This window comes from Ixodes scapularis, unplaced genomic scaffold (genome assembly GCF_016920785.2).
Source record: "Ixodes scapularis isolate PalLabHiFi unplaced genomic scaffold, ASM1692078v2 PGA_scaffold9__187_contigs__length_104089568, whole genome shotgun sequence".
In the NCBI taxonomy this organism is placed as follows: Eukaryota; Metazoa; Arthropoda; class Arachnida; order Ixodida; family Ixodidae; genus Ixodes; species Ixodes scapularis.
Window position 1 is genome coordinate 62,649,313 of NW_024609884.1, and position 14,848 is coordinate 62,664,160.

Genomic DNA, 14,848 nt, shown 5'->3' on the forward strand with positions numbered 1-14,848 from the left:
CGCCGTAACTGACCAATTATTTCGTCTGCGTGACCGAAAAATGTTTCAATGTGCCTAGTACGTACGAAATATTCGTGATATTTGCTCTTGTAATCGAGCGCAGCGAGAAAATGCACCCGCGTTTTCCCATAAAAAAGCATTACCGGAAGTCAATTTCAGACTGGTTGCTGTCTGCTTCAATTTGCAGCAGCACACTAGCGCCAGTTGAACCTCTAGCGTACATTATAATAACTATGGTGTAAACAAGGTTCCCGGTTGATGCTTGTCACTATGACCAAGCCCCTTTTTAATTAAACTTGACCAGTTTCCGCCCACTCCCGATGAACTGCACTTTCCACTCCCTATCTCGACAGCGACAGTGATGTGTCTAAACACTACAGATTTGCCATCGTTTCAGCATGCGCAGCGCAATGAACGCGGGAAGCGCGGCGTTGCCAGTCCTTCGAGATCTAGGCGAAGCTGGTGCACCGCTATCGTATAGGTTCCGCAGCCCAGACAGACCATATATCTTGACGTGCATCATCGGGCGTCGGCGACATCCCCGATGGAAGCAAGCGCAGAAATACGCCAAGTGTTCGCCCTGCTCGACCGGGATTGTGACCTGGAACTGAGTTTCGAAGAACTCAAGACGGCCCTCCGGGCCATGGGGTTGGCAGTCACGGAGGCACAATGCGACGCGCTCCAACGGGACCTCGAGAACGACACGGGGAAGAGCAGCGTCGACTACATGGGCTTTCTCTCCGTGCTGGCCAAGATGGAGCACCAGAACCTGTTCGGGCCTGAATCGGATGATGTTCGGGATTCCACGAAACGGGCACTTCAACTGCTGGACCTCCAAGGTCTTTGTTTTATTTATTCTATTAGTTTGTGCCAAGTGCCAAAACGCGGGCGATAATTGCGCGGTGGTGTTATCGTCTGCGTTTTCGCACCGCTAGCCTTGCGCCTGCTGCACGAGTGGTTAACTTTAGTGCACCATCGCGCTTCCCACGTGCTCTAAATCTTTCTCAGACTTCCTGCTCGAGTGGTTTTATATGGGCAACACTTTGCAGAGATTTCGTCCTCTTCGCTTGTCGTCGTCGCCGCGCGCGCGAAATATGGAAACTTTTTTTTCTTTTCCCGCGAGGAGTGGGAAGTTAGGACTCCCCGTTTCCGTCCACGCCGCGCGAAGCGGGCGAAGTCAAGCGAAGAGGGGAGCCCCGGCGTCCCGCCAAGAATTGCGCAACGAAGGGCGAATCAATGTATCGTCTGCTTGAAAGAGTTGTTTTCAAACATTACTCGCGTTGCGCGAAGTTCCACTTTGCCAGTATCGAGTTGCTACGCGTAAGGATGGTTATAGAGATTTCCACCGCGCTTACCCGCTTTACGGATTACTGGTGGCAGTCGTCAGTGGCATCCACGATGCCAACCACGACGGCTATGCTAACTAACCACGTCTCACCTTCGTCCTCAGATACGTGACGGCATCACACCACCCGCATTGTGCAACCGTGCTACAGCTATCGCTTTCGTTCCTTCGCACATTGTGAGCGAAAAACGCGACTTTTTTGATGACGCACAACAAGTTTCTAATTGGAACCAAATTTTCCCTACTTAAAATACTAATATATTTAAGTGAATTATCCGTCTTCTCGTGACGATGATTCTCCACATTGCACCCCTGGCCATATAACTAAACAGTACAGACAGAATTAATATAGCTTTCACCGCGTAAAAAAAAAGGAAAAAAAAAAAAGGCAATTTAAAGCCTAAAGAAACGCACTGCCGAACCGCATACACGGCCATATTGCATGCACCGGAAGTCGACCTTTTGGAGCGTTGCAGACGATAGGCGGTAGTGTGCTGAAGACATGTTTCCTGCTCGTTAGCCGTCATTCGCCGAATAATTTTTTTTAAAACCTTGTTTAAAATGTTGTAGTTGCCTTTGAGAACACGTGGACATTTTAACGAAAGTGCAGCACTGCAGCAAAAAAGCACAACTCGTCGAACGTACGTCTCGCGGAGTCATCAAAGGACATTCCATTGCATGACGAAGTGCTGAGTCCCTGCCTTCGCAGGCTTTAATACCAATCAAGAATCGACGCAGTGTGGATCATTTTGGAGGTCTGTTGTGCGTCAAGGTGTATGTTCCTCTTGAGCAGCGTTTTACTTTACTCCGACGACTCGGGACAGGGCCGGAGGCCCTGGGCTAATGCTGGCCAGGGCCCCGAAATTTGAGATGATGATGATAATGACGACGACGATGATGATGATGTTTGTCAAAAATGAAGTTTCAGTAAAAGAAAAAAAAACCTACTTTATTAAAACGTCACGGCTTCGAATGCCTAGAAATGTACTAAGTTAGCGCGATATCTTTTAACAATATTAACGATGGAATTTCTGACTATAAAATACATACAATCAGTATCATACGGAATACAATCTTATGTATTCTCCTTTGCGCGTGAATGACACTAAGGCTGAAAATGAGCTAGTCCAATAGTCCAATCAAATCTAAAAAAAACACGCTACGTCACTGTGTTGTCCGCGCGTATGTGCACGCCTTCAACCCAGCAGAACCAATCAAGAGATAATGCGCAGAAATCTGTGTATGTGGCTCCTCCCACCATAGACGTTCCAGGCAGCAAGTGGCGCTTGAGAATGATTGCCATATGTGTTCTCTCCAGGCAGGGCCGTGCTCTCGGGTAGTCTGCGTGCAATGCTTTCTCGAAACAGACAATTTTAAGTGAAACAAATGATGCATGCACGTGCGCCAAGCGGGACACGCATTTTGGCAGTCGTAAATCGAGCGGTTGTAAGGTTCGTGTCTGGTTGTAATTAAAAAAAAAAAGAAAAATCAAAGCCGTTTACAACTCTCTGTAACACCGAATTAGAGCGCAGTTTTTGAGGAGGAGGAGGAGGGAAGGGTACTGAGGGGGGAGGGTATACCCCTCCTCATCATCCTGTCTGCTACTCCTCCCTCCGAGCGCCGTTGGCGTAACCGTGAGTCACGGGAGTCACGTGACCTCACGGTTACGCCGACGGCGACGCCGCTCAAGCCGGAAACGGGCGCCTAAAAGCTGCGCTCTAAAAAAAAAGTGGATTAGGCGCTTGCCAACGTGCTGCTATCCAAAAAGCGAAGTGGCAAGCAAAAGCTTACAGAAGCGCGAGCACCCGCTGTCATTTTCCAGGGGGTGCTGGGCAATATGCCCCGAGTCCCCGTGCATTTGGCTCATGGCCTCCCTCTCCCCCAAGGCCGAATTAAGGTACGGGCTGAGGGGGCTGCAGCCCAGTGCCCCGGGGGGCCCCATGCTAATCCCCGGAAATTAAAAAAAAAAAAATGCTAGTCGGTTTTATTTTAGAATGGCTCAGACCTTAAAGTGGAACAAAACTCGGAGGAAACTATGGGCCCTGGCTTTCTGACGTCATGCCATATTCCCCTCACCCCCACCGTTTTTTTTTCTTCAATGGTGAAACAGGGATGCCACAAAGCGCCGTTCACACTCTTGCGACCGAGTAAGACCGAGAGAGACCAGACCGGTTTTTAAGCCTCTTGCGACGTCTTAGGACCGGATGCGCTGCAGCGGAGCTGGTCCTAAGACGTCGCAAGAGGCTTAAAAACCGGTCTTGTCACTCTCGGTCTTACTCGGTTGCAAGAGTGTGAACGAGCTTAAAGTTATACATTCTCTAGACGAGCTGGTGTTTGTGAGCTTGTTGTAAAAAACTGTGTTAGAGCAACAAAATGTAAGCGTTGCATCGATCCCGCCCTCCCTGTCGAAGGGAGCAAAGCTGTCGACGCTGGCGGTCTCTTTGAGGTCTCTTCTAATTTAAACTTGACGGAAGGACGGTTACGGAGTTTTCTGTTGTACTGGGGCACCCTCGACGCGTTGTACGGACAATAGTGTGTTGGAAGGCAAGCAAGTGTTGCCGAAGGCTACGCGAGTAACGTACATGCTACATATCATTTTTTATGTAGTTTTGGTCTTTTAGCGTACGTAGTTCCACATGGAACGTTTCCTCCGAAACGACAAGTTTAAAAGAAATATCGGTGAACCTCTCGAGACATTCCTTTCTAACCACTAACAGGCGTTTCAAGGAGCCGACTCTTGAGATGCCCCAAAAAGTTTTCGAGGGGCAGTGGCTGCAAGCAACTGCTCTGGAGCCCGTGTCCGATCTGCCAGTGCGAGACACCTTTTCTGCCATCGAATGATATGATCGCTGATTTTTTTTTTTTTTGCGAGCTTCTGGGGTATGACTTTTTATTCTTAGCTTAGAGCAGGGGTGGCCAGGCTGCGGCTCTGTGCGTGTTAAAGTGCGGCTCGCCCTCTAGTATACCTAACACCCCCCCTCCTTTCCAGGCCTCCCTCCCGGCCACATGAGCGCTTCTCCAAGAAGAGCAAAGGAACGAGTTTTAAATCGAGACAGATTACGGTGTGGTCCTGTGCCACCGCTACTATACGTACGAACACTTGAACTGCTTTTGACTTGGACAGATCTAAAGTACTTCGTTCCATTTAATGGTCTAAAAAAAGTTGGGACCCCCCTTTTTTCTGCTTTTTATCTTTTTTCTTTTTTTTTAGGCGACCCTTGGAAGTTTAGTGGTTTTGTTTGCGCCTTTTAGGTCAGGTCAGCCTGGCCACCCTGGCTTAGAGTAATACGTCTAAATGGCTGCGAAGTTCTAAATTACCGAACTTAGAAGAAACAAGACCATTTCCAAAGCTAATTGAAACATTCTACCCTTAAAGGAATAGTTCAACGAAATTTGAAATATACGCGTCGTGTTCAAAAATAGGTTGAATATGATCCAAGATACCCGTAAATGACAAGTGTACGTTTGTATTTTGCACCTGGGTGGCTGTATTTTTCGTTATAAACGGCCCACTCTGGCAAGCGCTCCGAGAGCAGCCAGCGGAGACCACGTGACATTCGACGCAATCGTGACGTAGTTCGTCTCGGGACGAGCAAAGCTGCGGCGAGGCTGACGTCGAGAGGATGGCCTAGTCGTTCCAGCCACCGAAGCGGCTGCTTTTGTACGAATTTTGAGTGACGGGTTAATCTTCTATAATCTTGTAAAGGGACAATAGCGACCTCTGGGATACACAAACGAGATTCTCGGGAAGAGGGGAGTTCCTCCTTCCCCTCTTCTCTCGTGGTGGCCGGAGGGGAGACATGTAGGCTCCCTAGTTTAGGAACCTGTCAAGGTTCTTTATAGACGCGTTACAAACGAGGCGTTAGCGACATCCACCAGGTGCTGTTTGCTAATCGGATAATTCGTTTTAAAAGTCCTTTTCGTGTCTTTTTTTAACAAGGTATCGGTGTCCGATGTGATACTGCTCCTCTGAATACATATAGACCAAAAATAGTGTCGAAATGTCGTTGTGGAAAAGTTTGGAAATACCTCCTTGATCTCCATGAGATATGCTCGTGGATGTGCCCGAAATGACAGTGGTTGCTATATTACAATCACATCCAGTCTGTTTTTTCTTTGATTATTAGTATGCAGAAGTCTGTTAGTCTGGGACACAAGAGTTTAGTATTACAAGAGGGTGGACGAGGCGGTTTGAGCCTTAAATACTTTAACCACCAAGATTACTTTGTTGTATGTTTTACTCCATTGTTCAAGAATGAATTGAAAAAGAAAGAAGTCGGTAATTAAAGGGGTTATGAAACAATATCCGGTTGGAATGTTGATGACTTTGAAGAGGCGTACTGGTCCTAGTCTGAATGTATGGACACACGGTATATGTAGTGATAATAAAGCTTCTATAAACAGTAAAACATTGGTAATGGTAGCTTTTTCAATTTCAATTTTTTTTCACTTCCCCCCCTTTTTAAATTTTGACCGCTAGCCCCCCCCCCCCCCCCCCCCCCCCCCCCCCCCCCCCCATGTAGAATACACTTCCGGGGTCGCTGCTGATAGGTACGTATTCGGATAAGACTCGTCTTTTTCTCCGCGGGCGAAGCAATCACTTGCAACTAGCCGACAAGCGCCCTTCGTCGGCCACTTCACTCGGAAGAAAATTCTTCCCAAAAAGGGAGTGTCGCGATCTTTGAACACGTTTTTAACGAGGAAATAAGCTACGCACGATTGCGATTTCAGGTTTGTTGGGATGCTTTGAGCGTGTAGACTGAGTTGTGACCACAAAAGGACGATCGCAGAATCGACTTCAGTGCACCTTTAATCCAAAGATTGAGGCTTCAAAACACCCCAACGCCACCCAGAAAGTACAGACGCTCAGTATGATCCCCCCTTTCGAAATATCGGTTTCTAACGACCCGCAAGAAAGAAAAGTGTTATCCTGCGTCGAACCGGCAGCGAAAGACTAGGGGCCTCCACAGCCAATCAAGCGCAAGTTCAGAAGTATATATTGTCACGAATGACAAGTGATGAGGCGGCGAATGACTGAGTAAACTGAACGTTTAATGGGGCGAACTTGTGCCCAAAAATAAAAAGGAACAGAAGAAAGCAGCAGAGCGTCGCGGGCGTTGAAGTCGGCGTAAGAGCAGAGTCGAACGCTGGGACGAGACTAACTTCGGCTCGCCACGCGTAGCCCCTTATGTACACGCGTGGGCTTCTGGAATAATCGGCGTAGAAGGTTCGGCGTGTAAAACATTCTGACCTCAAACAAGCAACACGGTTCTCGAATTTACCAGAACATTACGTTAGAGTAAACAAAAATGCGTCCTCGCGGCCAGGAATCGGAACCCTGGCTTTCTGCGTGGAAGGCACGCGCGATAACCGTTAGGCCACGAGCGCGCTGCCTGCTTGGTCAGCTGCGCTCGCGGCAATATTAGTACCGCGTGACGACACCTCTGGACTGGCGCTTGATTGGCTGTGGAAGCCCCTAGCCTTCCTTTGTGGTTCAACACGAGATGACACGAAGTATGGACGGCGCTGGAAAAAGTCAAATGACCCTGTAGAGGAAAAAGCCTTTGAAGAAGCCGACAGGAAAGTGACGTCATTAGTGCTTCGGATGCGCTGGTGGCGAGTGGCAACTGTTCTAGGCCAAAATGACTTACGACCAAAGCGGTTCTTTGACACGCCAGCAAAAAACGCGCAAGAAAAGCGAAAAATGCCTCTCTCCTGTGTGTTTTTTCGCACCCTACGAGGGAGAAAGGGCCAGCCTCCTAAAATGAAACAGTGATGACTGCTAGTAATGACTATTTCACCGAACAGCGTTCCTGAATAAAACAAAATTATTGTCAATAGCGCTTGTCCATTTCCACTCGCTCGTCCTCCGTGTTTGCGCAGTCAAGTTTACTCTGTACCACGAACCAACAAGCCCAACAAGTCTTGCTAAGTATTAATATTCAATGCATTCGAAAACTCGTACTAGGAATCCGGAAGTCGATTAGAATTATTCGGACGATCATTATTGGAATTTAAAACACGAGTATTCGCACACCCTTTGTCATTTTATAAAAACGATGACAGCCTACATGGTCGACATGTCAAACTTCACAAGAAAAATTGGCATGTGAAAGATAAATATGCCGCCGCTCTAGCCAATTTATTTTTAATTTACTCCGTTCACTGCGCTATCCAACAAATGGAGCATGTATAAAGGTGACAGTTAACCGAGAAAGTTGACATAAAAAATACATTATAGAGCAGTTAATCTTCCCGCAATACCCAAGCGTCCTTGCTAAATCCCGAATTTGAAAGATGTATAGCCAGAAGGCTGGAGCACTTAGTACGCGGATGCACTACGGCGAAGCAAAATACATAAAATCGCGTCGCTTCGCTGTAGCGCAGCAGTGCATGGAGAGAAGCCCACTTCATGAAGCTAACTAACCATTATCACACGTACGAAATACTGCAAAATTCATTGGTACTGTCTGCTTTGATACATAGATCAAATACGCTATTTGAAGTGATAATCGAAAGTACCGAAAATGAGCACAAGCTTGCACAATCCGGCGTGTAGTGGGGCTTGAGCCGTATTTTGAGTATCAGTAAAGTGAAATTTAAGTTTTGGTGCAATGTTCGCGCAATTCCCCACATTTTGGCGAAACGTAACAGGATGCAGCCGCGTAAGCGCCTTGGCGTAGTTCGACGCAAATGGCGGAAATAGCGCATAACTGTTATAAAAATTCAGCAAAAAATATATAAAAAAAAAAGGATGGTCAATCTCTTGGGGGAGGGGTTCATACGAGATATTACGGTGGTGCATCTTTCAAGACTTTTTAACAATAAATCTGTTTGAATTAAAATTAAACGCCCCGTATATAACGAATGAGAATAACTGGAATTAAAACACGAAATAAAGAAACGATTCCTTCCAGATAATATTGACGATTCAACCGATCTCACTAAGCGTTCCAAGCATGCGTGACGCCGCCATAACTGTAGTTCGTAGGAGGCAGACGCCAGTTCACGAGCTCATGTCGCCTCGTGCTCTGCTCGCGCAGACCTCCAGCAGGGTTGTCGCGCGTGCAGAAAGACTACAGCTCCCACGATGCATATCGGCAGCGATGGCGTACTCAAACTAGCTGGTGAGATCGGTCTATTCGGTTGACATTAGTTAATCTTTAATTAATATATGAAGTTATCAACGAAGTACAGTCTTGTAGTCTATTCTTTAATTGAGCCTCTTAATGCGGGAATATGTGGTTGAACCTAGGGTGCCTCAATGTCCTTCTGTTTAGGGTGATGCCATCGTTTGTAGTACCCGATGCCGACAGCACGCGCTCACGGGTAAAATACAAAGAAATTGCAGGAAACAAAATGTCGCCGTAGCACAGTCAGCGCCACGAGCGCGTGCAGGGACACGCTCTTTCACGCGCTTCAGAACAAAAAATAAAAATAAGGGTTCGAAACAAAATGGCCAGATGTCATCACCCCAAGCAAAGCGCACATGAAGGCACCCTAGTTGAACCAAACAGTGTTCATAAGCACTATCTTTCCACGAGCCAGCAGCCGCCGGTGTGCGCGAGCACACCGGCTGCTGTTTTCTTGCGTTCAGTTGCAAAAGCTTCTGTACAAGTCACTGGGACATCTGTGCTTCATATTAAGCGTGACTACCAGTTCAAGAAGCCAGCCTGGCACGCAATATTGGAGACACAAATGTTTCGGCAACTTTTAAACGCTGAGAACCAGCCTTTATAATGAATTGTGAAATGAACTGGGTTTAAAAGTAACTTACCCTGTAACGCACTGCCTGGAAAGGACAGGGCCCATACAGTTCCGTAAAAATAACATGCCTTGCACGCGACGTCACGTTAGGGAAAGACGGGGCCCTGCGCCATGCTGGTGGTGGACTTGGGATGCCGCTAACTGCCCGGACATGCGCTGACATGCACGATATTTTCATCGAAGGTACTTAGTTTGGTTAGATGTGAACTTGGAAAAAACGAGCCGAGCTTACGATGGTGACCTTTAGCCAGCACGTGCGGATTTTTTTCGGCATTAGTGCGATTCCGCTACAAGCAGAAAGTGTCGATATGCCGCCGACCATTGAATCAGTGCCGCCGACTAAGTTCTAACGCGCAAAAAACTGTCGTCAAAAAAAAAAAAAAAAAAAAAAAAAAAAAAAAATTGCGCGCCGCAAAGTTTGACGGGCGGCCCTAGGAGTCGCTTGTAGAAAAACTGTTGCGGGTTGTACGAAGTACGCAAGGTTATCGTCATAATCGAAACCCTGAGACAAGTATAAAGAAAATGACAGACAACTCTCATTGTCTCCGGGTTAATATTATGATGTTTCCTCGGCTCGCCTGCATGTTTTCTCCTTGCAAAGGTTACCGTCTTGCGGACGGCACAAACCGATGCCCGGCGGCGGCGTCTCGGCGAGCTTGCACACGGGAGCCGCCGCCGACCGATTGCCTCGGGCCGGGCTCGCGGCGCGACACTCGTCCATACTCAGCCGGGAGCCCTGAAGCCCGAAGGTGCGCTCGAAGCGTGGAAATGGCCTCATGTAACGAAAGGCAAATGGCATCTACACCACGGACGGGCAGAAGCCGATGAAAAGATTACCATTAAAAACGAGCGTGTTGGTAAATAATAAACACGAATTCGGGACGTCTGTTTTCGTCCCGAATTCGTGTTTATTCTTTCCCATTGTTTAAGCCGATGCAAAGGCGTGCGCGAACGCAAACGCTAGAAAAGTGCCATCTTCTGAGTCACGTGCGCTGTGACGTGATTGGACTCGCGACCACGTAACCACGTGCTTGCGCAGGCGCAGCGCTATCATGGAGAATAGAAGGGTAGGAGAGGGCATGACGTCGGCCGCGTAGCCTCCGCAAGCCATGCTCCCTTGACGCCTCGCCTCTTTCTCATTTTCCTCCTTACCCTCCTCACTTACCTTGCCAACGTGACCACATCACGTGACCGTAGCTCGCCTTCGTCTTGCTATGGGGTACTAGAATACACCACAGTCTAGACTTCGATCTGATAAAACCTACCGGACGGAGCGCGCGCAAGCCTGCGAGGAGTCCTTCTACAATCAACCATCCATCTCACACGTGACATGTCACGCGCACCAATCGCCAGAGAGATCTGCGGTCACGTTGGGCACAAAATCGTTTAAACTTTTTATGACTAGGCTTCACCAATATTGCAACGTGCCCCCTCCTAGTACTTATAACCTCCTTGAGCGCGATCAACATGGCAAAAGGAGGAAAGAGCCAACGTGCTCATCCGGGCACGGCCATCCCCGCCCGGCTCTGCCAACTAGGAGGGGTACGTTGCAATATTGGTGAAGCCTAGTCATAAAAATTTTAAACGATATTGCGCCCAACGTGACTGCAGATTTCTCTGGCGTTTGGTGCGCGTGACATGTCACGTGCGAGATGGATGGTTGATTGTAGGATTCCTTGCAGGCTTGCGCGCGCTCAGTCAGGTAGGTTTTATCAGATCGTAGGCTAGACGAAGGCTAGCTATGGTCACGTGATGTGGTCATGTTGGGCTGATAAGTGAGGAGAGTAAGGAGGAAAATGAGAAAGGCGAGGCGTCAAGCGAGCATGGCTTGCGGAGGCTATGCGGCTGACGTCATGCCCTCTCCTACCCTTCTATCCTCCTTGGGCTGTGCCCCCGTCCCCCTCCGGCTTCTGGCGGCTGTTTGCGGTTGCAGATAGAGCCGACAATTTTGTTAACCTCGGATAGATGGTGCCACTAAAACTCCGTATAATAAAGCTTTTGTCGATGATAGCAGGTTTTTGACACATTTATATTTATGTTGGAAAGACAAGATTTGTAGAAAATTGCCTTTTATCGAGCAGGTATTTGCACAACTTCCTATCTTTTTTTAAGTCCCCTATTGACGTCATGCTGCAAGGTTCTCATGGCCGCCGCTCGCGGCTGCAGGTCCGGAAATATTCCAACTTTTGCCTCGCGATTATGCGGCGGAATCTCAACATTTCGAAGATGTGTTTTCTGTCCTTTGTGACAAGACGAACAATGTCAAAAGTAGAAAATGCAAATTCTTTCAACGTTAAAATCGTTGCATAGCTCCTCTAACATATTCTAGTTACTTATTGGACTTATCGTGACGATTCACTCCCTGTATTATGTCCCCTAGACTGTATAACTCACCTGCACAAACCAGCCTCCCTCCCCCATGTAGTCTGCAGTGAAGCTCTGCCGAAAACGCAGCCACATTTCTTCTTATTTTCCCCATAAACGGTGCATAAAGACATTTTTTAGACTGTGAATTGGAGTAAATAAAAATTGAATTGAAAATCGAAAAACGTTGGAGCTACTAGAACCGTTAAATAAGCTACACTTCACAGTAACGGCACATCAGCCATCTCGGTACTTTATCACTGTTGCCAGTTATCTGAAGCTTCATCTCAAATTGCAGGAAATGCTTTTCCTCTCCTCCAGAAACGTTAAAACTGCCCACGGCACAGCAAAAGGATACACCGCCTGAGCTTCCCAATATCTGCCGTAAAGCTCGGGAAGTCTCATTTTCAGATTGCGCCGAGCAGCAAAAGGGTGGTGCTTGTGAGAAGAACGTAGGAAAATGGGGCGCCACTGCTCCGAGCATAGCTTATTTAGCGGCTCTAGTCGGTGCCAACTGACTGCATTCTTGCTGTCAAATCCATCCATTATTTTCCATGGCACAGTGCTAGCCGATCTGAACACAAAACTGGTCTGAATGCCGTAATCTCTTTCCCCAGACAACGGCCTGGTGAGTGTTTTGGACATCCGCTGGCTCCTGACGACCATCGGCGAGCCGCTGTCTGCTGCGGAGGCGGACAAGTTTCTCCAAGACGTGGGTGCACCCGACGCCCACGGGCGGGTGCCGTACCAGAAGCTTGTGGACGTTCTGCTGAGCGACCCCTAGCTCCCCGCAAGATTCGACGATCTACTTTATTGCACAATTTTCAATATTAAACCTCCGGAAACAGAGCTGGTGTCTGTGTGCATGTCGGTTCTTAGATTCCTGCCCCTTTAACAAGAGGGGATCAACCTTGAAAGCTTAACGCCAATGCTGCTCTCATATGATCTCGATGCCTGTGAAAAACTACACTTGCCCAAATCGGATGGGTTGAACAGAAAGCAATCAGTTTGTTGGCTAACTCCTAAAAAGGAGTTTCTCTCAAAAGATCCCGACGACTTGGAGCTAAAGTTGGACAGTGAGAAATTTGGCAATCTAGCTGCCTCGCCATCGGACGTTACCATAATCTTAGCTCAAGGAGGATATGATTGGGCAAACGTCGGATAAACTGGGTCCCAACTGAAGGTGGCTTTCGGAGACTGCGGTAGGGATGCGATTTGCAGAATGCCCAAGAGGTTGAGACTGCATTGTGCACTAAAGGGCAATCTTTACTAGAACACCGCATACAACATGCATAACCCATCCCAAACACCATACCCCCGTTAACAGCTACGCTTCAACTCCAGTGGAGCAGACCAGGTAGAGAGAAAGCTGGGCAGAGCAGTGCTCCATCCTCTCGCTCCAGACAGACTAGAGCCAGATAAATAAGCTATGCTTCGGAGCAGCCACACTTCAGCCCCCTCGTTCCCAGTTATCTCAAGCTCAACCTGAAACTGCAGGAAATGCTTTACCCTCCTCCAGAAATGTTAAAATAGTTTGCCACAAAGCGGAACAATAAGGCCCCAGGTTCCCACTACCTCGCCCAAGGTTAGCGAGTCTCAATATTTCATCAAAACCAAGATTAAAAAAGAAAAGAAACAAATTGGATTTATTTTATTTAAGTCGTTAATTTTATTTACATTACTGAGCTAGAAATTAGTGGTTCTTCACCACTAGATAGATTTCTAAATATGGCAGATTGATTGATCAATCAGTCTGATCACTGATACAGCTTGGTGTTTCTTTCTTTCTTTTTTGTCGGTTAAAAGCTGCACTTGATTTTTCTTTCAAGTTCCGACTTGATTGCAATAGGACATTACTTTTCTAGTTTTTGTTTTTTTTTGCGTTAAGAGTTTGTTGGAATAGGACATTGTGTAGAGAAGTGGAAGCTAGAAATCAAGTTCTATGCTGTGATTTGCTCAGAAGAGCACTTCTGTTTGCTCGAGATCAGCCTTATATGAATCTTTGGCTTGGCGATTCTTTGATTTAAATGCAAAACAAATGCACACAGAAAGCATCAATTGATAGACAAATGGTAAATAAGAAATATTGGTGGCTGGACAAAAGCGGTCAGAATTAAACTTCTTTCCCTGCGTCAGCCCGCTTCGCAATATTTTTGGGATTATTTTTGTGGGGAAGGTTTGATTTGAACCATTATAGTAAAGCTATCCCGATTTAAATCGCAATTTAAATCTGATTTTTTATTCTGCACCCTCATAACTCTGGCCAAATGCATCTACTCTGGACCTGGCCATAAAATTATGGCACTTGCAAGGCGATCGGGAGATGGAGCGGACATACAGACACAATCAAACACACCTGAGAAAACCACGTTTCGTCAGAGCCGGACGTGACACATGGAGAATTATTCAGCGCCGAATTTCTCCTTTAATGCACATCACCGGAAAATTTTCGAGCCACCGTGTGTCCGGCACGTTGCACTGGGACGACGGGTTCAGCAGTTTCGGTCTTCCTCGGTAGGCTTCTTCCCAATGGCGTCTGGGTTGGCCAGGGGATCCAGGTCGGCAAACAAGTTGAACCAGGCTGACATGTCCTTCTTCTCCTGCAAGGGGACACCACACTCAGACATGCCCTGGGAAGACTCAATAAAAAAAATCCAGCTTTTGAAAAACTCAACCCATGCTGTCTAAAGCAAAATCGAAAAATCTTTGTGGTTTTCGGTTTCTGGGAAAAAATGGGGTGTGTCTAACATGTGTTGTGAAAAGAAGTGTAATGTGGGTATATATTCAATTTTCATGTAACATTCCTTGGGAACTTGGCCGAATGAAAGAAAAACCACAGGGTTTTTGAGAGCTTTCACACAGGCCTTGGTGCATGAAATCTCTCCTGTTTGTGACAAGAAAACATTTTCTGCCAGATCGCGATCCCTACGTCCTGAAGTGTGTAATCCACCATAGCCCAGAACAGGCACATTGTTTCTGCTCCACAAAATTTATAAACATTTTTGGAACTCTTAATTTATACAGTTTCAATACAAATATACATACCGTAGCTTCTCTTTCACCGTCATCAATTCTTTTCTGAACAAGTGAATATGAACCAGTATTGTTTTCTACTCTGAGGCAGATCTTTCCCCCAAACCCTCTGGGTTGGACAGCGTACGCTTCACAGGCTGCTCTCCACGCACCGGACTTCCTCCAAACAGCCCTGGGCACTCTGCTGCTATCTGCTAGCAGTCTCACCTACACACTCTACAAGCAGCTAGAACACACCCCGTAGAGTCGGGCAAGCCCATCTCCAAAAACGCAGTACTCGAGGCCCCATTTCTCTTAATTCATTTGTTTTTGCAGTTAAGGCCGGCAGAGAAAAAAGGC

At 47.2% G+C, this 14,848-nt stretch overlaps 2 protein-coding genes across 12 annotated transcripts in view; one reads left to right on the forward strand and one right to left on the reverse strand.

The window, feature by feature from the left end:
- The first annotated feature begins 243 nt into the window (after positions 1-243).
- Positions 244-12,332, forward strand: LOC8038528 (calmodulin-like). Its single transcript, XM_029978940.4, has 2 exons — positions 244-839; positions 12,094-12,332. The coding sequence occupies exons 1-2, from the start codon at positions 545-547 to the stop codon at positions 12,258-12,260; spliced, it is 462 nt and encodes a 153-aa protein (XP_029834800.2). The 5' UTR covers positions 244-544; the 3' UTR covers positions 12,261-12,332.
- A 1,519-nt stretch (positions 12,333-13,851) lies between these two features.
- The window catches only part of LOC8038525 (islet cell autoantigen 1), a 77,670-nt gene continuing 76,673 nt past the window's right edge, over positions 13,852-14,848 (reverse strand). For all 11 annotated transcript variants that reach the window (XM_029978939.4, XM_029978932.4, XM_029978934.4 and 8 more), the window contains one exon: positions 13,852-14,076. In XM_029978939.4, the coding sequence (XP_029834799.2) occupies positions 13,969-14,076 (108 nt within the window). In that variant the 3' untranslated portion in view covers positions 13,852-13,968. The remainder of the gene's footprint in view (positions 14,077-14,848) is intronic.